The 24,097-nt window shown below is 39.9% G+C and overlaps 1 protein-coding gene across 1 annotated transcript; it reads right to left on the reverse strand.

The window, feature by feature from the left end:
• Positions 1-6: 6 nt before the first annotated feature.
• LOC137869379 (uncharacterized) lies at positions 7-23,343 on the reverse strand. Its single transcript, XM_068706775.1, has 50 exons — positions 23,178-23,343; positions 21,894-22,039; positions 21,692-21,804; positions 21,466-21,602; positions 20,956-21,179; positions 20,758-20,867; positions 20,558-20,676; positions 20,325-20,460; positions 19,985-20,067; positions 19,771-19,890; positions 19,587-19,688; positions 19,341-19,499; positions 19,147-19,229; positions 18,835-18,979; positions 18,701-18,745; positions 18,441-18,608; positions 17,823-17,942; positions 17,611-17,721; positions 17,486-17,518; positions 17,224-17,358; positions 16,961-17,107; positions 16,727-16,861; positions 16,429-16,586; positions 16,165-16,309; positions 15,998-16,052; positions 15,845-15,911; positions 15,625-15,758; positions 15,492-15,535; positions 15,231-15,404; positions 14,890-15,044; positions 14,689-14,802; positions 14,491-14,606; positions 14,214-14,368; positions 13,924-14,129; positions 13,639-13,816; positions 13,323-13,547; positions 12,778-12,947; positions 12,624-12,694; positions 12,417-12,517; positions 12,196-12,315; positions 11,257-11,394; positions 11,019-11,173; positions 10,781-10,880; positions 10,443-10,678; positions 9,994-10,177; positions 1,180-1,428; positions 902-1,084; positions 691-750; positions 399-547; positions 7-310 (listed from the first exon to the last, which is right to left on the reverse strand). Exons 1-50 carry the CDS (start codon positions 23,236-23,238, stop codon positions 266-268), a joined length of 6,519 nt encoding a protein of 2,172 aa, XP_068562876.1. The 5' UTR covers positions 23,239-23,343; the 3' UTR covers positions 7-265.
• Between the last annotated feature and the right edge of the window lie 754 nt (positions 23,344-24,097).

A 24,097-nucleotide genomic window follows, 5' to 3' on the forward strand; every position in this document is an offset into this window, starting at 1 on the left:
TATTGCTTTTTATTTTCTCAAAGGAAACCAGAATTACACAGTTTAGAGGTAAAGGTCAGTAAATAACAGATGAACAGTGAATTACAAACACAAATGTTCTAAACTGTTGCACTAGAACAAACGTTGAATACATCTTTTTATTGGTGCATAACAATATATACTGTACAATAGAGTTGAATCTTAAAGCACTCTGGAGACTTTATTATCACTGATTTATTTTTTAAAAAAAGGATGTAAATTGACTGTACAACACTGGAACAAGGGTTTATGTGTCTGACTCTCTTGCAAAATTGGGGTTGGTGAAAGCAGGCTGCAACAGAAGAAATGAGACAACTTAGCGTTTACACTGGTGAAAACGTGTTCACACCCAAACCATCGCGAGCTGATCAGTAGCTTACCACGTCGATGGGAGTGGTTGTTCTTGTTGGCAGGCTCAGGCCGCTCAGCTTGAATCCCCGGACTCTGAAGACGTAGAACAGCAGTCCGGCTATCAAGATGAAAATCACAATGGCTGCAATGACGGCGCCGGCTATCACCCCTCCTCCATCTGTACAAAGGAATACAGACGTGTCAGCAGGGACGCTAACGCACAGTTTTCATGTCGATGGTCTCTAAAGCTACCCAACGACCAGATGTTGCACGTCTACGGTGGTTTGAAAACACTGGTGTCTGGCACGTTGTCACACTTACTGTTCACATCTGGACCATCAGTGGGGAAAATTGGCTCACCGCCATCATCTGTTGTATAGTCTGAAAAATCAGGTTTCCCACACAGAAGCTGTTAATCTGATCCTGTTTATTTGCCAAATTGAATCTTTTCTTCTACATGTTCTATCTCTTAAGAGCTTGCAGTCCTCTATTCCAACCAAAGGTCAAATCAAATTGTTTTAAACATCCTTACACTGGCGGTGGCGGCATGCAAAGCCTCTCTTCTGCAGGCAGTTGTTGTCATTCCAGCGCCCGTCCTGGTACATCTCCACACAGTTCTCTTCGGCCACGTCCCCGGGGTGAAAGGCTTCGTTGGGCTCACTGGGAGCCCAGTTGAGGAAGCCCAAAGACGTCGCATCTGTCCAGCCCCAGCCAACTAGAAACCCATGCACACACAGTTCCACCATTAAAAGCAGTACTTGGAACAGAAACCATTAGCGTCGTTGTTTCTTTGTCCATCTCTACACTCACAGTTGCGGTCCCTGGTGAGCCCGATCCACACGTGGTGGTATTTGGTGTAGTTCATGTTCCTGATGAACTCCACCTCCGCTCTGCTGTGGATGGACACCAGGCTTGCCTTGACCGTCTGGCAGTAGTGTAGGGAGTCCGGCCACGAGAAACCCTGCTGACCGTTGTACACGTAGTAACAGTAGCGGCCGTAGGGAATCCAGAACGGCAGACACTTCCCATCACCGGGGGCGGGAGTCGGTGGCGGTTGTTCTGAGAGACAAATAAAGTGACACCATCAACGCTTTATGTTTTATACCTTAAAGGAAGAACAATCAAAGCCATGTCGTAGTATAGCATGTTGAAAAAAGTCATAGTATAGTATGTTGAAAAAAGTCATAGTATAGTATGTTGAAAAAAGTCATAGTATAGTATGTTGAAAAAAGTCATAGTATAGTATGTTGAAAAAAATCATAGTATAGTATGTTGAAAAAAGTCATATTATAGTATGTTGAAAAAAAAAGTCATAGTATAGTATGTTGAAAAAAGTCATAGTATAGTATGTTGAAAAAAAAGTCATAGTATAACATATCGAAAAAAAAGTCATAGTATTGCATGTTGAAAAAAGTCATAGTATAGTATGTTGAAAAAAGTCATAGTATAGTATGTCGAAAAAAAAGTCATAGTATAGTATGTTGAAAAAAGTCATATTATAGCATGTTGAAAAAAGTCATATTATAGCATGTCGAAAAAAGTCATAGTATAGCATGTCAAAAAAAGTCATGGTATAGCATGTTGAAAAAAGTCATAGTATAGCATGTCGAAAAAAGTCATAGTATAGCATGTCGAAAAAAGTCATAGTATAGCATGTCGAAAAAAAAGTCATAGTATAGTATGTCGAAAAAAAAGTCATAGTATAGCATGTCGAAAAAAGTCATAGTATAGCATGTCGAAAAAAGTCATAGTATAGCATGTCGAAAAAAGTCATAGTATAGCATGTCGAAAAAAGTCATAGTATAGTATGTCGAAAAAAGTCATAGTATAGCATGTCGAAAAAAGTCATAGTATAGCATGTCGAAAAAAAGTCATAGTTTGCATATTGAAAAAAAAGTCATAGTATAGCATGTCGAAAAAAAAGTCATAGTATTGCATATTGAAAAAAAAGTCATAGTATAGCATGTCGAAAAAAAAGTCATAGTATTGAAAAAACAGTCATATTATAGCATGTCGAAAAAAAAGTCATAGTATAGCATGTTGAAAAAAGTCATAGTATAGTATGTTGAAAAAGTCATAGTATAGTATGTCGAAAAAAAAGTCATAGTATAGCATGTCGAAAAAAGTGATAGTATAGTATGTCGAAAAAAAAGTCATAGTATAGTATGTCGAAAAAAGTCATAGTATAGCATGTTGAAAAAAGTCATAGTATAGTATGTCGAAAAAAAAGTCATAGTATAGTATGTCGAAAAAAGTCATAGTATAGCATGTTGAAAAAAGTCATAGTATAGTATGTTGAAAAAAATCATAGTATAGTATGTTGAAAAAAGTCATATTATAGTATGTTGAAAAAAAAAGTCATAGTATAGTATGTTGAAAAAAGTCATAGTATAGTATGTTGAAAAAAAAGTCATAGTATAACATATCGAAAAAAAAGTCATAGTATTGCATGTTGAAAAAAGTCATAGTATAGTATGTTGAAAAAAGTCATAGTATAGTATGTCGAAAAAAAAGTCATAGTATAGTATGTTGAAAAAAGTCATATTATAGCATGTTGAAAAAAGTCATATTATAGCATGTTGAAAGAAGTCATAGTATAGCATGTCAAAAAAAGTCATAGTATAGCATGTTGAAAAAAGTCATAGTATAGCATGTCGAAAAAAGTCATAGTATAGCATGTCGAAAAAAGTCATAGTATAGCATGTCGAAAAAAAAGTCATAGTATAGTATGTCGAAAAAAAAGTCATAGTATAGCATGTCGAAAAAAGTCATAGTATAGTATGTCGAAAAAAGTCATAGTATAGCATGTCGAAAAAAGTCATAGTATAGCATGTCGAAAAAAGTCATAGTATAGTATGTCGAAAAAAGTCATAGTATAGCATGTCGAAAAAAGTCATAGTATAGCATGTCGAAAAAAAGTCATAGTTTGCATATTGAAAAAAAAGTCATAGTATAGCATGTCGAAAAAAAAGTCATAGTATTGCATATTGAAAAAAAAGTCATAGTATAGCATGTCGAAAAAAAAGTCATAGTATTGAAAAAACAGTCATATTATAGCATGTCGAAAAAAAAGTCATAGTATAGCATGTCGAAAAAAGTCATATTATAGCATGTTGAAAAAAGTCATAGTATAGTATGTTGAAAAAGTCATAGTATAGTATGTCGAAAAAAAAGTCATAGTATAGCATGTCGAAAAAAGTGATAGTATAGTATGTCGAAAAAAAAGTCATAGTATAGTATGTCGAAAAAAGTCATAGTATAGCATGTTGAAAAAAGTCATAGTATAGTATGTCGAAAAAAAAGTCATAGTATAGTATGTCGAAAAAAGTCATAGTATAGCATGTTGAAAAAAGTCATAGTATAGTATGTCGAAAAAAAAGTCATAGTATAGTATGTCGAAAAAAGTCATAGTATAGCATGTTGAAAAAAGTCATAGTATAGTATGTTGAAAAAAGTCATAGTATAGTATGTCGAAAAAAGTCATAGTATAGTATGTTGAAAAAAGTCATAGTATAGTATGTTGAAAAAAGTCATAGTATAGCATGTTGAAAAAAGTCATAGTATAGCATGTTGAAAAAAGTCATAGTATAGTATGTTGAAAAAAGTCATAGTATAGCATGTTGAAAAAAGTCATAGTATAGTATGTCGAAAAAAAAGTCATAGTATAGTATGTCGAAAAAAAAGTCATAGTATAGCATGTTGAAAAAAAAGTCATAGTATAGCATGTTGAAAAAAGTCATACTATAGCATGTCGAAAAAAGTCATAGTATAGTATGTCGAAAAAAAAGTCATAGTATAGTATGTCGAAAAAAGTCATAGTATAGCATGTTGAAAAAAGTCATAGTATAGTATGTTGAAAAAAGTCATAGTATAGCATGTTGAAAAAAGTCATAGTATAGTATGTCGAAAAAAGTCATAGTATAGTATGTTGAAAAAAGTCATAGTATAGTATGTTGAAAAAAGTCATAGTATAGCATGTTGAAAAAAGTCATAGTATAGCATGTTGAAAAAAGTCATAGTATAGCATGTTGAAAAAAGTCATAGTATAGCATGTTGAAAAAAGTCATAGTATAGTATGTCGAAAAAAAAGTCATAGTATAGTATGTCGAAAAAAAAGTCATAGTATAGCATGTTGAAAAAAAAGTCATAGTATAGCATGTTGAAAAAAGTCATACTATAGCATGTCGAAAAAAGTCATAGTATAGTATGTCGAAAAAAAAGTCATAGTATAAAATGTCCAAAAAAGTCATAGTATAGCATGTTGAAAAAAGTCATAGTACAGCATGTTGAAAAAAGTCATAGTATAGCAAGTCGAAAAAAAAGTCATAGTATAGCATGTCGAAAAAAGTCATAGTATAGTATGTCGAAAAAAAAGTCATAGTATAGCATGTTGAAAAAAGTCATAGTATAGCATGTTGAAAAAAGTCATAGTATAGTATGTCGAAAAAAAAGTCATAGTATAGTATGTCGAAAAAAAAGTCATAGTATAGCATGTCGAAAAAAGTCATAGTATAGCATGTCGAAAAAAAAGTCATAGTATAGTATGTCGAAAAAAGTCATAGTATAGCATGTTGAAAAAAGTCATAGTATAGTATGTCGAAAAAAGTCATAGTATAGCATGTCGAAAAAAAAGTCATAGTATAGTATGTCGAAAAAAAAGTCATAGTATAGTATGTCGAAAAAAGTCATAGTTTAGCATGTTGAAAAAAGTCATAGTATAGCATGTTGAAAAAAGTCATAGTATAGCATGTTGAAAAAAGTCATAGTTTAGCATGTTGAAAAAAGTCATAGTTTAGCATGTTGAAAAAAGTCATAGTTTAGCATGTTGAAAAAAGTCATAGTATAGCATGTTGAAAAAAGTCATAGTATAGCATGTTGAAAAAAGTCATAGTATAGCATGTCGAAAAAAGTCATAGTATAGTATGTCGAAAAAAAAGTCATAGTATAGTGTCGAAAAAAAAGTCATAGTATAGTATGTCGAAAAAAGTCATAGTATAGCATGTCGAAAAAAAAGTCATAGTATAGCATGTCGAAAAAAAAGTCATAGTATAGCATGTCGAAAAAAGTCATAGTATAGCATGTCAAAAAAAGTCATAGTATAGCATGTCGAAAAAAGTCATAGTATAGTATGTCGAAAAAAGTCATAGTATAGCATGTCGAAAAAAAGTCATAGTTTGCATATTGAAAAAAAAGTCATAGTATAGCATGTCGAAAAAAAAGTCATAGTATAGCATGTCGAAAAAAGTCATAGTATAGCATGTCGAAAAAAGTCATAGTATAGCATGTCGAAAAAAAAGTCATAGTATTGCATATTGAAAAAAAAGTCATAGTATAGCATGTCGAAAAAAAAGTCATAGTATAGCATGTCGAAAAAAGTCATAGTATAGTATGTCGAAAAAAAAGTCATAGTATAGTATGTCGAAAAAAGTCATAGTATAGCATGTTGAAAAAAGTCATAGTATAGCATGTTGAAAAAAGTCATAGTATAGCATGTCGAAAAAAGTCATAGTATAGTATGTCGAAAAAAAAGTCATAGTATAGCATGTTGAAAAAAAAGTCATAGTATAGCATGTTGAAAAAAGTCATACTATAGCATGTCGAAAAAAGTCATAGTATAGCATGTCGAAAAAAAAGTCATAATATAGCATGTCGAAAAAAAAGTCATAGTATAGCATGTCGAAAAAAAAGTCATAGTATAGCATGTCGAAAAAAGTCATAGTATAGTATGTCAAAAAAAGTCATAGTATAGCATGTCGAAAAAAAAGTCATAGTATAGTATGTCGAAAAAAAAGTCATAGTATAGTATGTTGAAAAAAGTCATAGTATAGTATGTCGAAAAAAAAGTCATAGTATAGTATGTTGAAAAAAGTCATAGTATAGTATGTTGAAAAAAGTCATAGTATAGCATGTTGAAAAAAGTCATAGTATAGTATGTCGAAAAAAGTCATAGTATAGTATGTTGAAAAAAGTCATAGTATAGTATGTTGAAAAAAGTCATAGTATAGCATGTTGAAAAAAGTCATAGTATAGCATGTTGAAAAAAGTCATAGTATAATATGTTGAAAAAGTCATAGTATAGCATGTTGAAAAAAGTCATAGTATAGCATGTTGAAAAAAGTCATAGTATAGTATGTTGAAAAAAGTCATAGTATAGCATGTTGAAAAAAGTCATAGTATAGCATGTTGAAAAAAGTCATAGTATAGCATGTTGAAAAAAGTCATAGTATAGTATGTTGAAAAAAGTCATAGTATAGTATGTCAAAAAAAAGTCATAGTATAGTATGTCGAAAAAAAAGTCATAGTATAGCATGTCGAAAAAAGTCATAGTATAGCATGTCGAAAAAAAAGTCATAGTATAGTATGTCGAAAAAAGTCATAGTATAGCATGTCGAAAAAAGTCATAGTATAGCATGTTGAAAAAAGTCATAGTATAGCATGTCGAAAAAAAAGTCATAGTATTGCATATTGAAAAAAAAGTCATAGTATAGCATGTCGAAAAAAGTCATAGTATAGCATGTCGAAAAAAAAGTCATAGTATAGTATGTTGAAAAAAGTCATAGTATAGCATGTTGAAAAAAGTCATAGTATAGCATGTCGAAAAAAAAGTCATAGTATAGTATGTCGAAAAAAAAGTCATAGTATAGTATGTCGAAAAAAGTCATAGTTTAGCATGTTGAAAAAAGTCATAGTATAGTATGTTGAAAAAAGTCATAGTATAGCATGTTGAAAAAAGTCATAGTATAGCATGTTGAAAAAAGTCATAGTATAGCATGTCGAAAAAAGTCATAGTATAGTATGTCGAAAAAAAAGTCATAGTATAGCATGTTGAAAAAAAAGTCATAGTATAGCATGTTGAAAAAAGTCATACTATAGCATGTCGAAAAAAGTCATAGTATAGCATGTCGAAAAAAAAGTCATAGTATAGCATGTCGAAAAAAAAGTCATAGTATAGCATGTCGAAAAAAAGTCATAGTATAGCATGTCGAAAAAAGTCATAGTATAGTATGTCAAAAAAAGTCATAGTATAGCATGTCGAAAAAAAAGTCATAGTATAGTATGTCGAAAAAAAAGTCATAGTATAGTATGTTGAAAAAAGTCATAGTATAGTATGTCGAAAAAAAAGTCATAGTATAGTATGTTGAAAAAAGTCATAGTATAGTATGTTGAAAAAAGTCATAGTATAGCATGTTGAAAAAAGTCATAGTATAGTATGTCGAAAAAAGTCATAGTATAGTATGTTGAAAAAAGTCATAGTATAGTATGTTGAAAAAAGTCATAGTATAGCATGTTGAAAAAAGTCATAGTATAGCATGTTGAAAAAAGTCATAGTATAATATGTTGAAAAAGTCATAGTATAATATGTTGAAAAAGTCATAGTATAGCATGTTGAAAAAAGTCATAGTATAGTATGTTGAAAAAAGTCATAGTATAGCATGTTGAAAAAAGTCATAGTATAGCATGTTGAAAAAAGTCATAGTATAGCATGTTGAAAAAAGTCATAGTATAGTATGTTGAAAAAAGTCATAGTATAGTATGTCAAAAAAAAAGTCATAGTATAGTATGTCGAAAAAAAAGTCATAGTATAGCATGTCGAAAAAAGTCATAGTATAGCATGTCGAAAAAAAAGTCATAGTATAGTATGTCGAAAAAAGTCATAGTATAGCATGTCGAAAAAAGTCATAGTATAGCATGTCGAAAAAAAAGTCATAGTATTGCATATTGAAAAAAAAATCATAGTATAGCATGTCGAAAAAAGTCATAGTATAGTATGTTGAAAAAAGTCATAGTATAGCATGTCGAAAAAAAAGTCATAGTATAGTATGTCGAAAAAAGTCATAGTATAGCATGTCGAAAAAAGTCATAGTATAGCATGTCGAAAAAAAAGTCATAGTATAGTATGTCGAAAAAAAAGTCATAGTATAGTATGTCGAAAAAAGTCATAGTATAGCATGTCGAAAAAAAAGTCATAGTATAGTATGTCGAAAAAAGTCATAGTATAGCATGTCGAAAAAAGTCATAGTATAGCATGTCGAAAAAAAAGTCATAGTATAGTATGTCGAAAAAAAAGTCATAGTATAGTATGTCGAAAAAAGTCATAGTTTAGCATGTTGAAAAAAGTCATAGTATAGTATGTTGAAAAAAGTCATAGTATAGCATGTTGAAAAAAGTCATAGTATAGCATGTCGAAAAAAGTCATAGTATAGTATGTCGAAAAAAAAGTCATAGTATAGTATGTCGAAAAAAAAGTCATAGTATAGTATGTCAAAAAAAAAGTCATAGTATAGTATGTCGAAAAAAAAGTCATAGTATAGTATGTCGAAAAAAAAGTCATAGTATAGCATGTTGAAAAAAGTCATAGTATAGCATGTTGAAAAAAGTCATACTATAGCATGTCGAAAAAAGTCATAGTATAGTATGTCGAAAAAAAAGTCATAGTATAGCATGTTGAAAAAAGTCATAGTATAGCATGTCAAAAAAAAAGTCATAGTATAGTATGTCGAAAAAAAAGTCATAGTATAGTATGTCGAAAAAAGTCATAGTATAGCATGTCGAAAAAAGTCATAGTATAGTATGTCGAAAAAAAAGTCATAAAAAAGTCATAGTATAGCATGTTGAAAAAAGTCATAGTATAGCATGTCGAAAAAAGTCATAGTATAGTATGTTGAAAAAAGTCATAGTATAGCATGTCGAAAAAAGTCATAGTATAGTATGTCGAAAAAAAAGTCATAAAAAAGTCATAGTATAGCATGTTGAAAAAAGTCATAGTATAGCATGTCGAAAAAAGTCATAGTATAGTATGTCGGAAAAAGTCATAGTATAGCATGTTGAAAAAAGTCATAGTATAGTATGTCGAAAAAAAAGTTAAAAAAAAGTCATAGTATAGCATGTCGAAAAAAAAGTTAAAAAAAAGTCATAGTATCGTATGTCGAAAAAAGTCATAAAAAGTCATAGTATAACATGTCATAAATAGTCGTATTATAGCATGTCATAAATAGTCGTATTATAGCATGTCATAAATAGTCGTAGTATAGCATGTCATAAATAGTCGTAGTATAGTATGTCATAAATAGTCATAGTATAGCATGTCATAAATAGTCATAGTATAGCATGTCATAAATAGTCGTAGTATAGCATGTCATAAATAGTCATAGTATAGTATGTCATAAATAGTCATAGTATAGCATGTCATAAATAGTCATAGTATAGCATGTCATAAATAGTCATAGTATAGCATGTCATAAATAGTCGTAGTATAGCATGTCATAAATAGTCGTAGTATAGCATGTCATAAATAGTCGTAGTATAGGATGTCATAAATAGTCGCAGTATAGCATGTCATAAATAGTCATAGTATAGCATGTCATAAATAGTCGTAGTATAGCATGTCATAAATAGTCGTAGTATAGCATGTCATAAATAGTCGTAGTATAGCATGTCATAAATAGTCATAGTATAGCATGTCATAAATAGTCATAGTATAGCATGTCATAAATAGTCATAGTATAGCATGTCATAAATAGTCATAGTATAGCATGTCATAAATAGTCGTAGTATAGCATGTCATAAATAGTCGTAGTATAGTATGTCATAAATAGTCGTAGTATAGCATGTTGTGTTCCAAACCTGAGGAGATCTTGCAGACGTAGGGCTTCTCTTGCTCACACTTGGTGTCGTTCCAGGTGCCGTGGAACGCCCGTGAGGCGTGCATGCTGACGCAGCCCTCGTCCTTGATGTTGCTGGGCTCTCCTGGGCCCCACTGAGTGAAGAAAACCGGCCAGCCGTCCGTCCACGAGTAGGAGCCGTCCTCCTGATGTCGCAAGAAAACATAAGCTCGGGTTCAACATACACATCGATGAATCAGTATGAACGATGAAACATATATTAATATACCTGGCTCATTGTTCTGCATCATTTATGTGCATTCACTGATTTTCCATAATTTGAATGCAGGACTTTTACATGTGATTAAGTCTTTCTACTAACAGCCGGTGGGTTGTTTGGTCTGACCTCACACTGGATAGGTCAGATAGATCAGAAACCAACTTTTCAAAGACTGCCCTCCCTAACAGCACCTTGCGCCTGAGTCCGATCCAGGCGTCAGCGTTGCCCTGCAGGACCACTCCAGCGACGAAGGCCTGGTCATAGCTCATGTCGATGCTGGCCAGGTCGCCTCCCTGCTGCTCACAGGCCACCTGGGCCGCCTCCCACGTCGCCGGCTCCTCCACCAGCTTGTAGCAGTTCAGGTACCAGGAGACGTAGCCCTCCGGACAGGGGCTCTTGGTTGGGGGCGGAGGGTCGATGCTGCTCGCTGGTGTGGAAGCAGATGAAGTGACGTCTATAAGTTAGGCCTGAACAGGGATTTAGCTGCAGTGTGTCTGAGATGAGAAAAACAAGTGGAATTTGAACTGACATTTCTTCCTGGAGCAGACAAAGCTTTGATCCTTATGACAGCCGTCATCGTTCCACTTGCCACTCATCAGGGGTCCGTGAGCCATCGCCACACAGTGCTCCTGTTGAGAGTCACAAGAGAGCTTCAAGCCATCTAGCTAGAAACGTGAGCGCTTAAAGCACAGAGTGCAGGTCTGAGGGTAAACAGGTTCACATCATCATCACTATGAATAACTCTAGTGCAGGTAAAGTCTCCTCACCGTTCCTCCTACGTTGTTGGGCTCCTTGTCGTTCCAGTTGGTGTACAGCACAGGGCTGACCCCGTCGCTCCAGGCGTACTGATTCTCTTCCAAGAGATCCGACAGGCCGATCCACGTGGGAAGCTCCAGGTCCCTCAGGTAGCTAGAGACGAAGTCTGGAGGAGAGAATCAAAATAGAGACGGTAGTGTTTTTGACCTGAGGCCATGGACCGTTACCTTCTCAACTTCTCCTTCTTACCATTCTCGTACTGGTTATCGATAACCGCCAGCTCTCCTCCTTGGCCTTTGCACCAGCTCCGAGCATAAGACCAGTTCGCTTTGATGTCGTCTTTCTTCCCTTTGAACATGAAGCACTTGTTGTTGAAACGCATCCAACCTGCAGAGAAGGAAGGTAAATCATAGTTACATCATAGTTCATGCATTCATTATCAGCTACAGCTTGACTGGTGCATGTCAAATAAACCACTTTTAATGCAATAATATTACATAATGGGTAAGAAGCAAAGGGTACGAAAGGAAGTTTCAAACAAAACCCCCATTTTTGATGTGTGTATATTATCATTATATATATATATATATATATATATATATATATATATATATATATATATATATATAAAAAATTGAATACCTGATGAATGAAGACACTTAACCACATTGATGCAATATTAAAAACAGTAAAAAAAAACTAAAAAACTATTTCATAAAATAGTTATAGTCTGTACAAAAAATGCATAGTGTAGTATGTCATAAAAAATGTATAGTATGTCATAAATATGTATAGTATGTCATAAAAAATGTAATTGTACGTCATTAAAAAGTCATCATACAGTATTTTATTAAAATGTCACAGTAAAGTAAGCCATGTCACCACAACGTCATGATTTTATATCATAAAAACTACATATACATACATGTGGAGTACAGTACATAAAACATTATATTAAGTACGTTATAAACTTGTCCTGGTATAATATATCATAAAGAAACCATAACATTGTCATACTAGAGTTTGACAAAAAAGTTCTAGTGTATTATGTTGACAAATGACATAAAAAGTCATCATATAATATAATATGTCCTAACAAGTCATAGTAGAGTAAGTCACAGTGTTCTATAGTATGATATTAACACGTCCAAACATATAATTAAGTATGTTTTAAAAGGGTGTGGTTACCTGCAGGGCAGTTGCCCTCCCAGGGCTGTGTGGGTGGAGGAGGCGTGTGGATGTCTCCGGGGGACTTCTTACAGACGTAGCCCGCTCCAGCCCGACCACAGTTGGCATCGTTCCATCCACCTTGAACAGTTCAAAAGAGTTCAGCGTGAACGCCACCAACGGGAGTCCGATCGGCCAACACGGCAGCAGAACGAACAAACAGACGGATGGAATTTCAATACCTTGATGTCTGTTCATCTGAACACACTGTTCCTCTCCATTGGCGTTGTTGGGCTCACCTCCACCCCAGTGAGTGTATATCACAGGGGAGAGGTCCACCCACCTGTGCAGGTAAAACAGAGACACCTTCAACTTCATATTCCACTAGCACTTATTTTTACGGTAAATATAATGTGAAATCTAATTTTCCCACTTAAAAACACACATACAGGTATTGTCCACTTGCAATGCCAAACATCCTCATTCCGATCCAGGCTGCAGCAACCTGGCCCGTCCCCACCTGGAAGAGCGGCACAAGGTGACGCAATCGTAATCCAGTGGAGCGCATTACAACAACATCCTGCCGAAGAGAGACGGACGTACCATGGTGTTAACGTACGCCTGTTCTCCTGCGCAGTGGATGGAGGCGAGCGAGGCCTTCTCCTGGTAGCAGCGGTGCATAGCCGTGTGGAAGTCCACCACGTCGGTGTCGTTGTAGTAGTAGCAGATGTTGTCGTTCTTCCTCCAGCCGGGGTTAGTACCACAGTCAGGAGCTGAGGGGTTATATTAGATGTGAGAAAACAAACATGGAGATGATATCTGCTCACTATTGTTATTATTCAGCCTATATGAGGTACACTGGGTTCATCAGGATACATTCACTACTTCCTAAAAAACAACAATTTACTCTATAGGTTAAATGTAACGAGTGGGAGGAGCTAATTACATTCACTTCTGTTCCTCTACTATTTGAGTCGGAAATTCTCCTATTTCCACCTCCGTTGCTGTTTAGCCTGTGTTGTTTTCTGATCAAAGGTTTCACCCTTATCAAACATTCAAGTGGAAAACTTAAAAAAGTTTCCCTCAGCTCTAAATAGACACAAACGTGTTCATGCAGGTAGGACAGGTGCATTGTGGGAACGGCTTACCTGGGAGTGGAGGTGGGGGCACTGGGGGCAGGATGGGGTTCTTTCCTTTAGCAATCATGCATATCCAGTCCTGGTGAGCGTCACAGTTGAGGTCGTTCCACCAGGCGTAGGTCCCGTTGGTGCTGCTCACCATCTCTACGCATTCCTCGCGGCCCTCGTGGTTGTTGGGCTCGCCGTGACCCCAGTTGGTGTGCGAGAGAGGCGTGCCATCGCTCCAAGAATAGCCTGCAGGGATGGGAATGATACAACGGGTTTTTTTCTGTATCCCTATTATCTTCCCCCGGGGTCCACTCTGTGAATCGCACATTATACTCACCTCCTTCAGTCGGGTTGTGCTTGAGGCCGATCCACTTGCTGGTGCCTTTGCTGTATAGCGCTAGGAACTCTTCCTCCTCCTGGTTGTGGATGCTGACCAGATCACCTCCTCTGGAGATGCAGTCCTCGTGCGCTGCTCCCCAGCTTTTCTTCAGGGACCAGTCCACGTTGTGGAAGAGCTGTAATAAATCAGCCAATAAATCAGTACTTGAAAAATGACCACCGGCCTAAAAAAACCCCCGCGGAGAATCATGGTTCTAGCTGTTTAATCTGCTTCCTCGTTTACCCGGTAACAGTGTCTGAAGTGAGGCAGAGCTGTCCACCCGGTAGCACAGCCGTGTGCAGGAGGAGGAGTCGGGGGCTTGGTGGGCGGGGTGATGTCGGGCCTGGCTTTCTCACAGACGAAGGCGTGCTCCTCTAAGCACTGCTTGTCATCCCAGAAACCACCGATCAGACCCGTTGTCATAGCCACACAAGTACCATCCCCGTTATCTGGAGACGAAAGGGACAAGTCCAAATGTGTCCACACTGTATCGTACAGTCCAGCTGGTGTAAGGGTGAGCGTTAGGTCTGTACCTGGCTGGTCTCTGTCCCAGTGAGTGAAGGTGAGGGGCGAGCCGTTGTCCCAGATGTAGTCGACCCCTCCACTAGAGCCTCCTCGAGCACGCAGGCCAGTCCACCACAAGCCGGTCTTTCCCGACAGTGTCACTGTAAAATGAGCCTGCTCATAACTGCAGGGACACGCAGGGAGACAAAACTCTAGTCAACTAGGTTGTTACATCGTGAAGACAGAATCTTTAAGATGCTAAACCTGCCGTCATCATTAATCGAATGGAGATAGACCGTCACTCACACGTCTCCGATGTGCAGCAAGAAGCCGTCCTGCTCTTTGCAGAAATCTTTAGCGTCCGACCAGCTCCTGGCGCTCTCCTCCATCCAGTAGCAGGAGTAGCCGTATGCATCCCAGCCCTGACACACATCACAGTCTCGTCACACTGTAGCTCTCGCTCAACAGGCAGAAAAGTAAAGCGTATGTTAGAGTTCGTCCTACCTGAGGGCATCCGTATACAGTGGGTTTGACGGAGGGCACTGGATAATGATCTTTGGGCATTTTGCATATGTAGGTGTTGAGCTCTGTGCAGGACACATCGTTCCATCGTCCGGTCTGAAACGGATATGAAATGAACAATCAAAGAATGAGTAAGGATGCACTTTGGTCGACTTTGTATTTGAAGTATGAAATGTACGGCACCTGGTGTAACATCTCAACACAGTCTTCAGTGAACCCATCGTGGTTGTTGGGCTCCCCTGGAGCCCAGTAAGTGAAGGTCACTATGTGTTCGTCAGACCAGGTGAACATACCGGTCACAAACAGGTCGTTCAGACCAGTCCACACGTCATTGGTGGCTGTAAAAGAAAAGAAAAATCAATTCATCAAATCATTTCCTCTCTCTGGGCAGCTTACCAAAGACCGCCAGCTGACTGAGTCAAAATGAAATCAATAGCCGTAAATGTTGTATGAGCGAGTGGATCAGAGATCACTTCTTTGAATCGTTGAACTAGCTTTCACCACCTGTTTTCCTACATACATACCCATGTACAGGTAGCTCTCCAGCCAGCTCTGCTCCGTCATCGAGAGGACGGACACCAGTTCAGCACCCAGAGTCCTGCAAGTGTCCTGGGCGTCGTGCCACGTCTTTTTGTCTCCAAAAGGTTTGTAGCAGAACTCTCCGAACTCATACCAGTCAGGCCCTGAACACCTCAGCTCTGTAGCACAGAAATCAGAATCAGTGCAATCACACACAAGGTCTGCTCAGAGGAGACAGTAAGGGACTGTAAATGTTCTCAGCTCACCCCCATCTGCAAAACTGTAAGACACGGCATAGTTTCCATCATATCTGTGGAACAATAAGCGTGTTGTTGAATTTGCCTCCCAGGACTGCACCGCACAAAGAATCAGGGTTTGGTTTGAAACTGGGCTCCTTACTGTAATGAGGTGATGCCGTTCCTGGTGGAGCCGGGATAGAAGTCCTGTCCCGCCACTTTCAACAAAGTACAGTCTCCTCCATTGTCATTTAGAATCACTCCAGCGTGGATAGCTGCAGCGCAGATGTTGGAGTCCTGTTAGAGGAGACAGAAGAACGTATTTAGACTTCCTCCACACTTTACAGGACTTGCGCTACAGATGCGCCAAAACATTCACATACCCCTCGATACACCGACGTGCCGTACACGCTGTGATAAGCAGCGGCACAGTGTGATGGACAATGGACACTGAAAGACACATGAGAATCAGTACATCACAAAACATGACGTTATCACACAGAATACAAATGACTTTCATTTCAGGTTTTACTCACGTCATTTTTTCGTTGGCAAAGTTGAAGTTGGGCTTATTGTCGCATGTGATTGCATCTGTTAAAACCACATTTTTGAATTATTGACCATCAGTGTTTATTTGTGACAGTAGCCTGAGAGTAAAACCTATGGATGTAGACTTGTAACACTAGTACAGTGGGTTTCTTACAGTCCGGTGAGCATCCTAACACGTCGAAGCGAAGGCCTGCCTGACCGCTGAACTCCACTGAGAGGACGCGGACGTACTGAGTCGACACAGGCGTCCCCAGCAGCTGAGTCACAGCACTGTCTCTGTCTGTTGAGCCTGGGAAAGACTGGAGATGATGGAAATCCAAAATGACTACCTGTTCTCCGTCTTCACGGTTTGCGTCTGAACCAGGAGGTCTCTGGACTTCTCCGTAATGTTCATGTTTGTCCGTCTGTGTTTACTCGCCTGCCCGTCAGCGGTGTAGTCGGTCCAGCTCGTCCCGTCCATACTGTGCTGGATCTTGAATTTGGTAAGCCAGTAGTTGTTTTGAGGACAACCCTGGATTACTACTCCTGTTACCTTTCTGGTCTGGCCAAGGTCTACCTGGATCCAGCTGGAGGTTGCTGGAGGAGAGTACAGTAGATATAGTAGGAGGATAATGTGAGGATTCCAGTTCAGAATCAAATAGATGAAGCCCAGTCTTCACCTTTAACCATCTATTAAAATATGATTTCACAGGTGTGACCGCTGGGTTGGTACGTACGGCTTCCTGAAGGCATCCAGCAGGAGTTTCCATTCAAACGGGCTTTGTTGGGAGTGAAGGCACTAATGGAGGAAGAAGCGGAGAGCTGGGCGTCCGTGATGTTCCCGTCCTCGACTCCCAGGCCGTGCAGACACACTGCGAGCAGCCAAAGCATTAGCACTCAGCTGCGATTGTGACAGATTCAGGGTAATGTTTGGTGATACTATGATGAATCGAGGAAGAGGAAGAGCCCACCTTTTTGTTCACAGCTGTAGACGATCTCGAGGTACTTGGAGATAGTGGGACAGGGGTCCACGTCCGTGTGGGCGTACGCAAAGCAGAAGGGATGGTTGTCACACATCTTTCTATAGTGAGGAAGCAAACCTTCCACAGTGCAGCTTCCTACAGAACAGAGGTTTCCTTCTGGTTAAACATGGATCAGTGTCTACTTTTTTACAACCAGTCAGAAGGCATCTGTACACATTGACGGGAGTGGCTATTTCGCGCAGCAGCCCCACCTTCTGATCCACTCATGTGTGGACAGATGGTATCGCTCTTTCGTCCGTAGAAAGCCGACTGGATGTTAATCACACTCTCGGGCGGACAGTGAAGGACAGCAGAGGAGTCCTGGCACACCAGCGCCGTCATGAAACCTGCAGCAGGAAGAAGAATTCAAAGTTTTTACACAACGACAAATGCATTGCTGTTCTACATGTTACTTGCTGATCATAGTGTATATTGTTGTTGTTTAAGAAGTGACTGATCCAGAGGTATCGGTACCGTCATGAGGTGGAGGAGGCTCAGGTGTGTTTCCTGAAAGCAAACGTGAGTATATAGTGTTACAGACATGTAATAACACCCTAAATATCTGTTTGCAAGAGATGAATTAGAGCGGCATGTGTCACCTCTCCGTTTGCAGACGTATCCTCTGTTGTACTGACAGTTGTCGTCATTCCAGTAGCCGCTGTTGATCAGTATAGACAGGCAGTCTTCACCGTAGTAGTCGTCTGGGCTACCTGTGAGGAGAGGGAAGTCAGTCTCTGTTTGCGAGACAGTGATCCCCACATGTTTCGTTTCTCACAGAGATAGTGCAGAATGTATTTGGCTTCAAGCAAACCTGCACTCCAGCGAATGTATCTGAAAGGAGCGCCGTCTGCCCACTGCCAGCCGCCCTCAGTGATGGAGTCATGACCTCCCATCCACAGAGCGATGCCTGTGGGACTCAACTGGATCACACCTGAGAGAAAACCACACAAAGTCAAGCTTAGTAAAAGATCCAACAGAAGTTCCTTTACACCAGAGAAGGTTTGGTGCGGTCAGAAGTGTGCTTTAACCACGACCAACAGTGATGTCACAGTGTCCTGGAGTACACATGTACATCACTGCAGCAGAGTGACAGGTTGAACCACTGTAGGTTTTAAGTTACTGTTAAAAGGCAAGCGGCAGCACTCGCTCTCACTGTTTATAGAAACCATGAGGAACAATTCAAGCAGTGACTTTAAAGCAACCACAACATCACACATATTTAAAGTTTAAATGGGTTCACTTCTAGAATGTTAAACTCAACCGTATATATATATATATATATTGCACTTTAGGTGTCTAGAGTACAACAGATTATTGGGGTCACTGAATTAAGTATAAATATAAATAGCCAGCATGAAGTGGAAAACAACTGGGATGAATGCAGAAGAAACAGAGAGATCACATGTCTTATGTTGGAGTAAAGTCACACCTTGTATGAAGGCCTGTTCGAAGGGATCGGTGATACTGATGAGGTCTCCTCCCTGGTTGACACAGTCTGCTTGGGCCTCTGCCCACGGCCTCATCGACAGGTAGTTAAACTGGTAGCAGAAGTCGTTGAACGGGTCGGGCATCCAAGAGCCGCATTTCTCGTTCCACCCTGTGAGGAACACAACAGTCCACATGTGCACATATCAAGATAAACGCTTCATCGTCAGTGTCAGATGAAGTGCAGCGGAGCGTCAAGTGAACCTGGTCCAGACGTCGGGGGCTGGGGAGGAGGTCCTTGTCCCTTGGCTACGGAGAGACGAGACATACAAGAACTATGAAGTTCAGTCTGTTTGCAACACAAGAGACACTTGAATACAATGTACAGTGCGTCACACCTTTTCTGCAGATGAATTCCCTTGTGTTGGTGCAGAAATCATCATTGAGCGTCCCGGGCTCAGGGTGAGACATCCCTCTGAGGTGAGCACAGTCCTCGTTGTCCTGCCAGTTGTCTGGCTGGTTGGGCGCCCATGGGAGGAGGTCCTGAGATCCAAAGAAGAAAACACACAGTCATGATGAAACGGTCAGGACAGACGAGAAGGATCCTGTGATGTCCAAATGCCTGTGATCATGACTATTGTATGTACTGGTGTCTACATCATATTACAGTGATGTGCTTCACACAGTATGTTCATGGTGTCGTCACTTACTGAAGGAGTTCCATCCGTGTACACAAACTGGTTTTCAACATTGATGTCATTCAAACCCACCCAGAATTCCCCTGGCATGTGAGCTGAAGATACAAGAACATCGAGCTCATTTCAACTTCAAACAACATCTTTATATTCACGGCGCTCATATTAGTTTCAGGGTTCTGGGATGAACTGCTTTCTTAGCTGCTCACCAACTAAGAAGCTGAGCTCTGCCTCTGAGTGGAAGCTGACCAGGTGACCCTGCTCTCTGCTGCAGTGAGCCTCGGCGTCATGCCAGCTCTTCACCGACTCGGTCTCAAAATGATAGCAGAAGTCTCCGTACAGCAAAAGCCCAGGGTCACAGTGGGAATCTGAAACGAAAGAACCACGCACCAGTCATCGACACATCTTCGGCTGGACGGTGTGATGAAGAAGAGGAAACATGAAGTCTGACGAACCAGGAGCTGAAGTAGGTTTGGGGTTCTGTCCACCTGTCAGCTCACAAATGTAACCCAGGCTCTTGAAGCAGTTGGTTGTTTCCCATTTTCCTTCATAATTTCCTGGAAGAGAGAATAAACTGATGTTGGCGATGCCAGCCTCAACTGAAAACATGTAAAAGTCTCTTTAGGGTGCTACTTCTACCTGTGTAGATCTGTCCACAGTCCCAGGTGCCGGCAGTGTTTTTGGGCCAACCAGGACCATAGTTGGAAAAGGTTATGGCGGTTTTATCCACCCATTTGAAATCCCCGTCCTGGTCCTTGTCTGGTGACATCACAAACAGGAAAACAAAAGATCACGTTTATCGCACAGAGAGTTTTACAAACAGCATCATGAAAAGCGTTGGTGTGTACAGTACCTGATAAACCGATCCAGATGTCAGGAATGTCCACTTGGTGAAAGTCTGGAAGTTTTCCGTTTATGAAGAACTGTTCTTCTTGACTGCACAGGAGGAACGGGACACAACAGACAGACGGGGTCAGACTTCAACCGTTCTCCTCATCAGACACTCAGATACTCAGACACTCATACCAGAACAAGCAGCACTTAAAAACATAACCCTTTCCCCAGGCCTTTCTTCTCTAACAGAACTTCATACACAGAGTCGCCTCTACTTCTTCAGGATGCATCTTCTCCTTTTGTAAGAGGAAGATTGTGCTCTTTCTTCTTTTAAGAGTTACACAACGCGTCTCTCCTACCTGTTGACAATCAGCAGGTGGGCGTTCATGTCAGAGCACTTGGTGAGGGCCTCATGCCAGGTGGTCAGCAGGTTGACATTACTGACCGTCCAGTAACAACTGCCGGCGAAGCTCAGCCAGCCGGAAGGGCAGATGGCTGCAGGCGAGTGTTAGAGGAAGAGCGGGATAATTATTGCACTTTCACGATGAAATGAAGAGACGTCATCTTTGCATATTTCCAAAACAAAGCTTACTGTTCAGTGGTCGTTTGCACATGTACGGACGCTCGTATCTGCACACGTGGGATCTCCATTTCCCAAAGTCGCCTGATGAGTCTTTGACGATTGCAGAACATGCGCCGGCCTGAGTATCGCTGTTGGAGAACGTTCGTGTTTAAACCTTGATTGCACTCATAAATACCTCAATTTAAACGACACGTAGTATGATGTCTTACCCTGTCGGTTCACCCTCGGCCCAGTTTGTGTACCCCCCCAGAGGGAGAGCATCAGACCAGGTGTACTCACTGTTCCCTGCTTCAACTTGACATGAAATCTTGTTGCATTTCTGGAGGAAGAAAGCTCATCTTCACGCGGATGTACTTAATGTTCAAATACAATTTTACACAATAAAAAAAAAGCCAAGTTCCTCTCACCAGCGTGGAAAGCCCAATCCAGAGGTCCAGCCACGACGCGTCCAGTGATCCCGTGATGAACTGCTCCTCTCCTGCGGAGGTAACGGACACCAGGTCTCCTCCTTCCTGCACACAGTCACGTCTCGCTGCCGCCCAGTTCCTCCTGCTGTCGGCTTTCAGCTTGTAGCAGTTGGAGTTGTACTGACTCCAGCCGTTTGCTAAGTCACACTGTGGGACGGGGTTTGCTAAAGAGCAGAAAAGAGAACATGTCAGCATCTCACGATCCAGCATCTGATCTGAGAAACTGCTCTGTTGACATTTGGTCGACGTTACATGAAAATAATAAAACAAATATTGTGTGTTTTGAGTGAATTCAAAACTTTAGAGGACTCAGAAATGAAAAGTATTGTTGCACTAAGAGTTGAATATCAGTTTTGTTTCCCACGCTGGGGAGAAGCAGGTTTCAGCTCCACAGCTTCACAGAGTGAGATGAACCTGTGAAGCGGTGCGGAGGCTGGCTGCTGGACTCACGGTTGTTGTGCTTGCAGATGTATTTCCTCTTGAAGCTGCAGTTCTCGTCATTCCACTGTCCAGCGCTCGACCCTGCCACCTGACCACAGTCCTCCCCTTCATAGCCCCAGTTATCCGGCTGGCCTGGTATCCAGTTCCTGCAACAGGAGATCATTTGAAGTGTTGTTTTGATTTACATGTGAAAGAACTGAATGCTTTTTCCTGACACTGGAACAGAACTACATACGATATGTATTGGATAAACGGGCTCCCATCACTCCACTCCCAGACCCCCTCTGAGCCGTGGTCATTCAGGCCGATCCAGTAGGTCTCTGTGCCGATCTGAGTCCTGACCCACAACTGGAAAAACAAAATGGACACAAAATGCATCAACCCGGTGCGTGAAGCGTTTTTATCAAGTTGTGTTTGCGGCGCACGCGTCGTCTCACCCTCTCGTGAACGTCCAGAATACTCATCAGGTTGGCGCTCTGCCCCGAACAAAAGGCATTCGCCTCCTCCCACGACTTAACATCGGTCGAAAATAAGTAACATTTATTCTCATACTCCCTCCAGCCCTGCTGACACTGGCTCTGGGCTGTAAACGCAGCAGAACCACATACTGTTAGTGTGCAGAACCACATGTTGAGTCAGCAGGAACAGTGGAATAAAACCACTGTGATGACTTGTCGTGTTTAATAAGTAAAACAGCTGATGTGAAATGTCACAAGCTGGTGAATCATTTGAACGGCCATCAATCATAAAAGTCCCATGACAGACCCACAGTCCAGCCTGTCGCTCCTCTCTCACACTGAGCTGTGGGTAATGTTTGACTTTAATGAGTCCAACGGGACGCTATAGGATCACATGACTGCGGTGAGTTGAAAGACCACAAGATGCAAAGTTGAGCCTCCTCACAATCCTCCACTCCCCATCTACACACAGAGTGCTGCCAGCCAATCAGTGACGCTTAAGAAGCTTCAGCATCTAGAAGACTAGACTATAGTGCATCTCCAGCCTGGGTGACCACAGACACAAACGCTTCAGAACACTGAATATAATATGGTCTGCAAATTAAATCATTTCTTAAGTGTAAAACTTGTTTTATTTCTACGTTTGGTAGTAAAGGAAACGAGTGTCTAGAGACGTTTCCTTAAGTTGATTTTATTAGAAATGACAGAAAGTAAATTAAAGAACAAAGAACTAATAAGGTTGAGAAGTCTCCTTCAGAATCACATTTATTCTTCATTTGTTCTAAATGTTGATTGTGTTTATTAAACAAACACATCCGAGACTGAACTGAACTTTCCATATTCAAATCCCAAATCAAAACCCACCTTTTAATGTGTGACCATTATTGTGTGTTTTATGCTTTTTTAGGGTTTAGCTTTTATATATGATGATTTTAATGCAAAGTGTCTATGAGTAATATGAAAAGCGCTCGATAAATAAAATGTATTATTATTATTATTACTATTATTATTATTTTTATGCCAAAACGAATTTTCATGCACCAGTATTCAGGTTTATAAAACCTCTCTTCCATCAGAGCTCCACACACTTTAAACATGATTTCTAAGTCTTTACATCGATGCTCACAACATATTAGAAGCACGACTTTCAGGTAATGAGGTTTTTGCTCGTTGACACACTTTGTCTATATTCTGATGATTCCAAAGCTAAACGCTCTCAGGTTCACATCTTGACCCCAAAAATGAGACGAAGAAGAAACTCACCACAAGCAAGGAGAGCGGCGAGGCTGAGCAGCTGCAGAAACGTTCTTTGTGTTCTGTTCATATTGATGGTTCTGTGTTCCCTCAAGCCGAGCTTCTACGCATCCTAACGGCCTCGAGTGATTCTCCAAACTGTCCCGACCCGGTCCGTGCGCGAGGTGTGTTCTGGCTCCCGGTCATCAGACCTCTGAGCAGCATCTCTCCGGGTCGCCTCTTTTCAGCATCCAGCCAGGGTCCAAAGACTGAACGCAGTAAAACAGACGACAGACGCTCTATCTCTTTACAACCTGCTGCAGGCTGACACCAGACACAACTGAAAAGGCTGTTTAGATACCACAATGTGCAATATTAAGGATAACACATTAACATTTCATACCACCAAAAATACCAATTATTAATAACAAACATGAATTTGACAATAGAGGATACTTATTTTCTTATACACGTTATTTCTTGCAAAATGCATTTTAATGTAAACGTTTTATAAAAAACCAAACCAAGAGAATAAAAGGCTGAACAGTTTTCTCTCAAGTTGAACGTTTCAAACAGACAGTTCAATGTTCAGACGTGTGGTTCAGTAGGACCACACGTCTGTGGAGGCTGCTGAGACGTCTTCACTCATCTGGACCCTGATCCTCCATCCAAAGGAGCCCTTACTGCACTAGAAGAAACAACCACAGCTCCTCCATCACTGCCCAATTAAAGACACCTTTTGGGGGGAAATTGGGACGATCTGACAGAATGTGTGAAATTGTGTGTAGTGGTTGAAGAGGTGGAATAAAACACGTCTAGATCTTTCAGTAACCAAATATAAAATACATGTGTTTATACGTCACTACTGCTCCAAACAACTGTGTCCTTTTCTAGCCTTTAACTGCTCTGTTTCTGTTTCTGTTCTGATGTATTTAAGGAAGTCTTTTCTA

The sequence above is a fragment of the Cebidichthys violaceus genome, unplaced genomic scaffold, assembly GCF_023349555.1.
Source record: "Cebidichthys violaceus isolate CVI_PGR_0920_01 unplaced genomic scaffold, fCebVio1.0.p SCAF_12, whole genome shotgun sequence".
Taxonomy (NCBI): Eukaryota; Metazoa; Chordata; class Actinopteri; order Perciformes; family Stichaeidae; genus Cebidichthys; species Cebidichthys violaceus.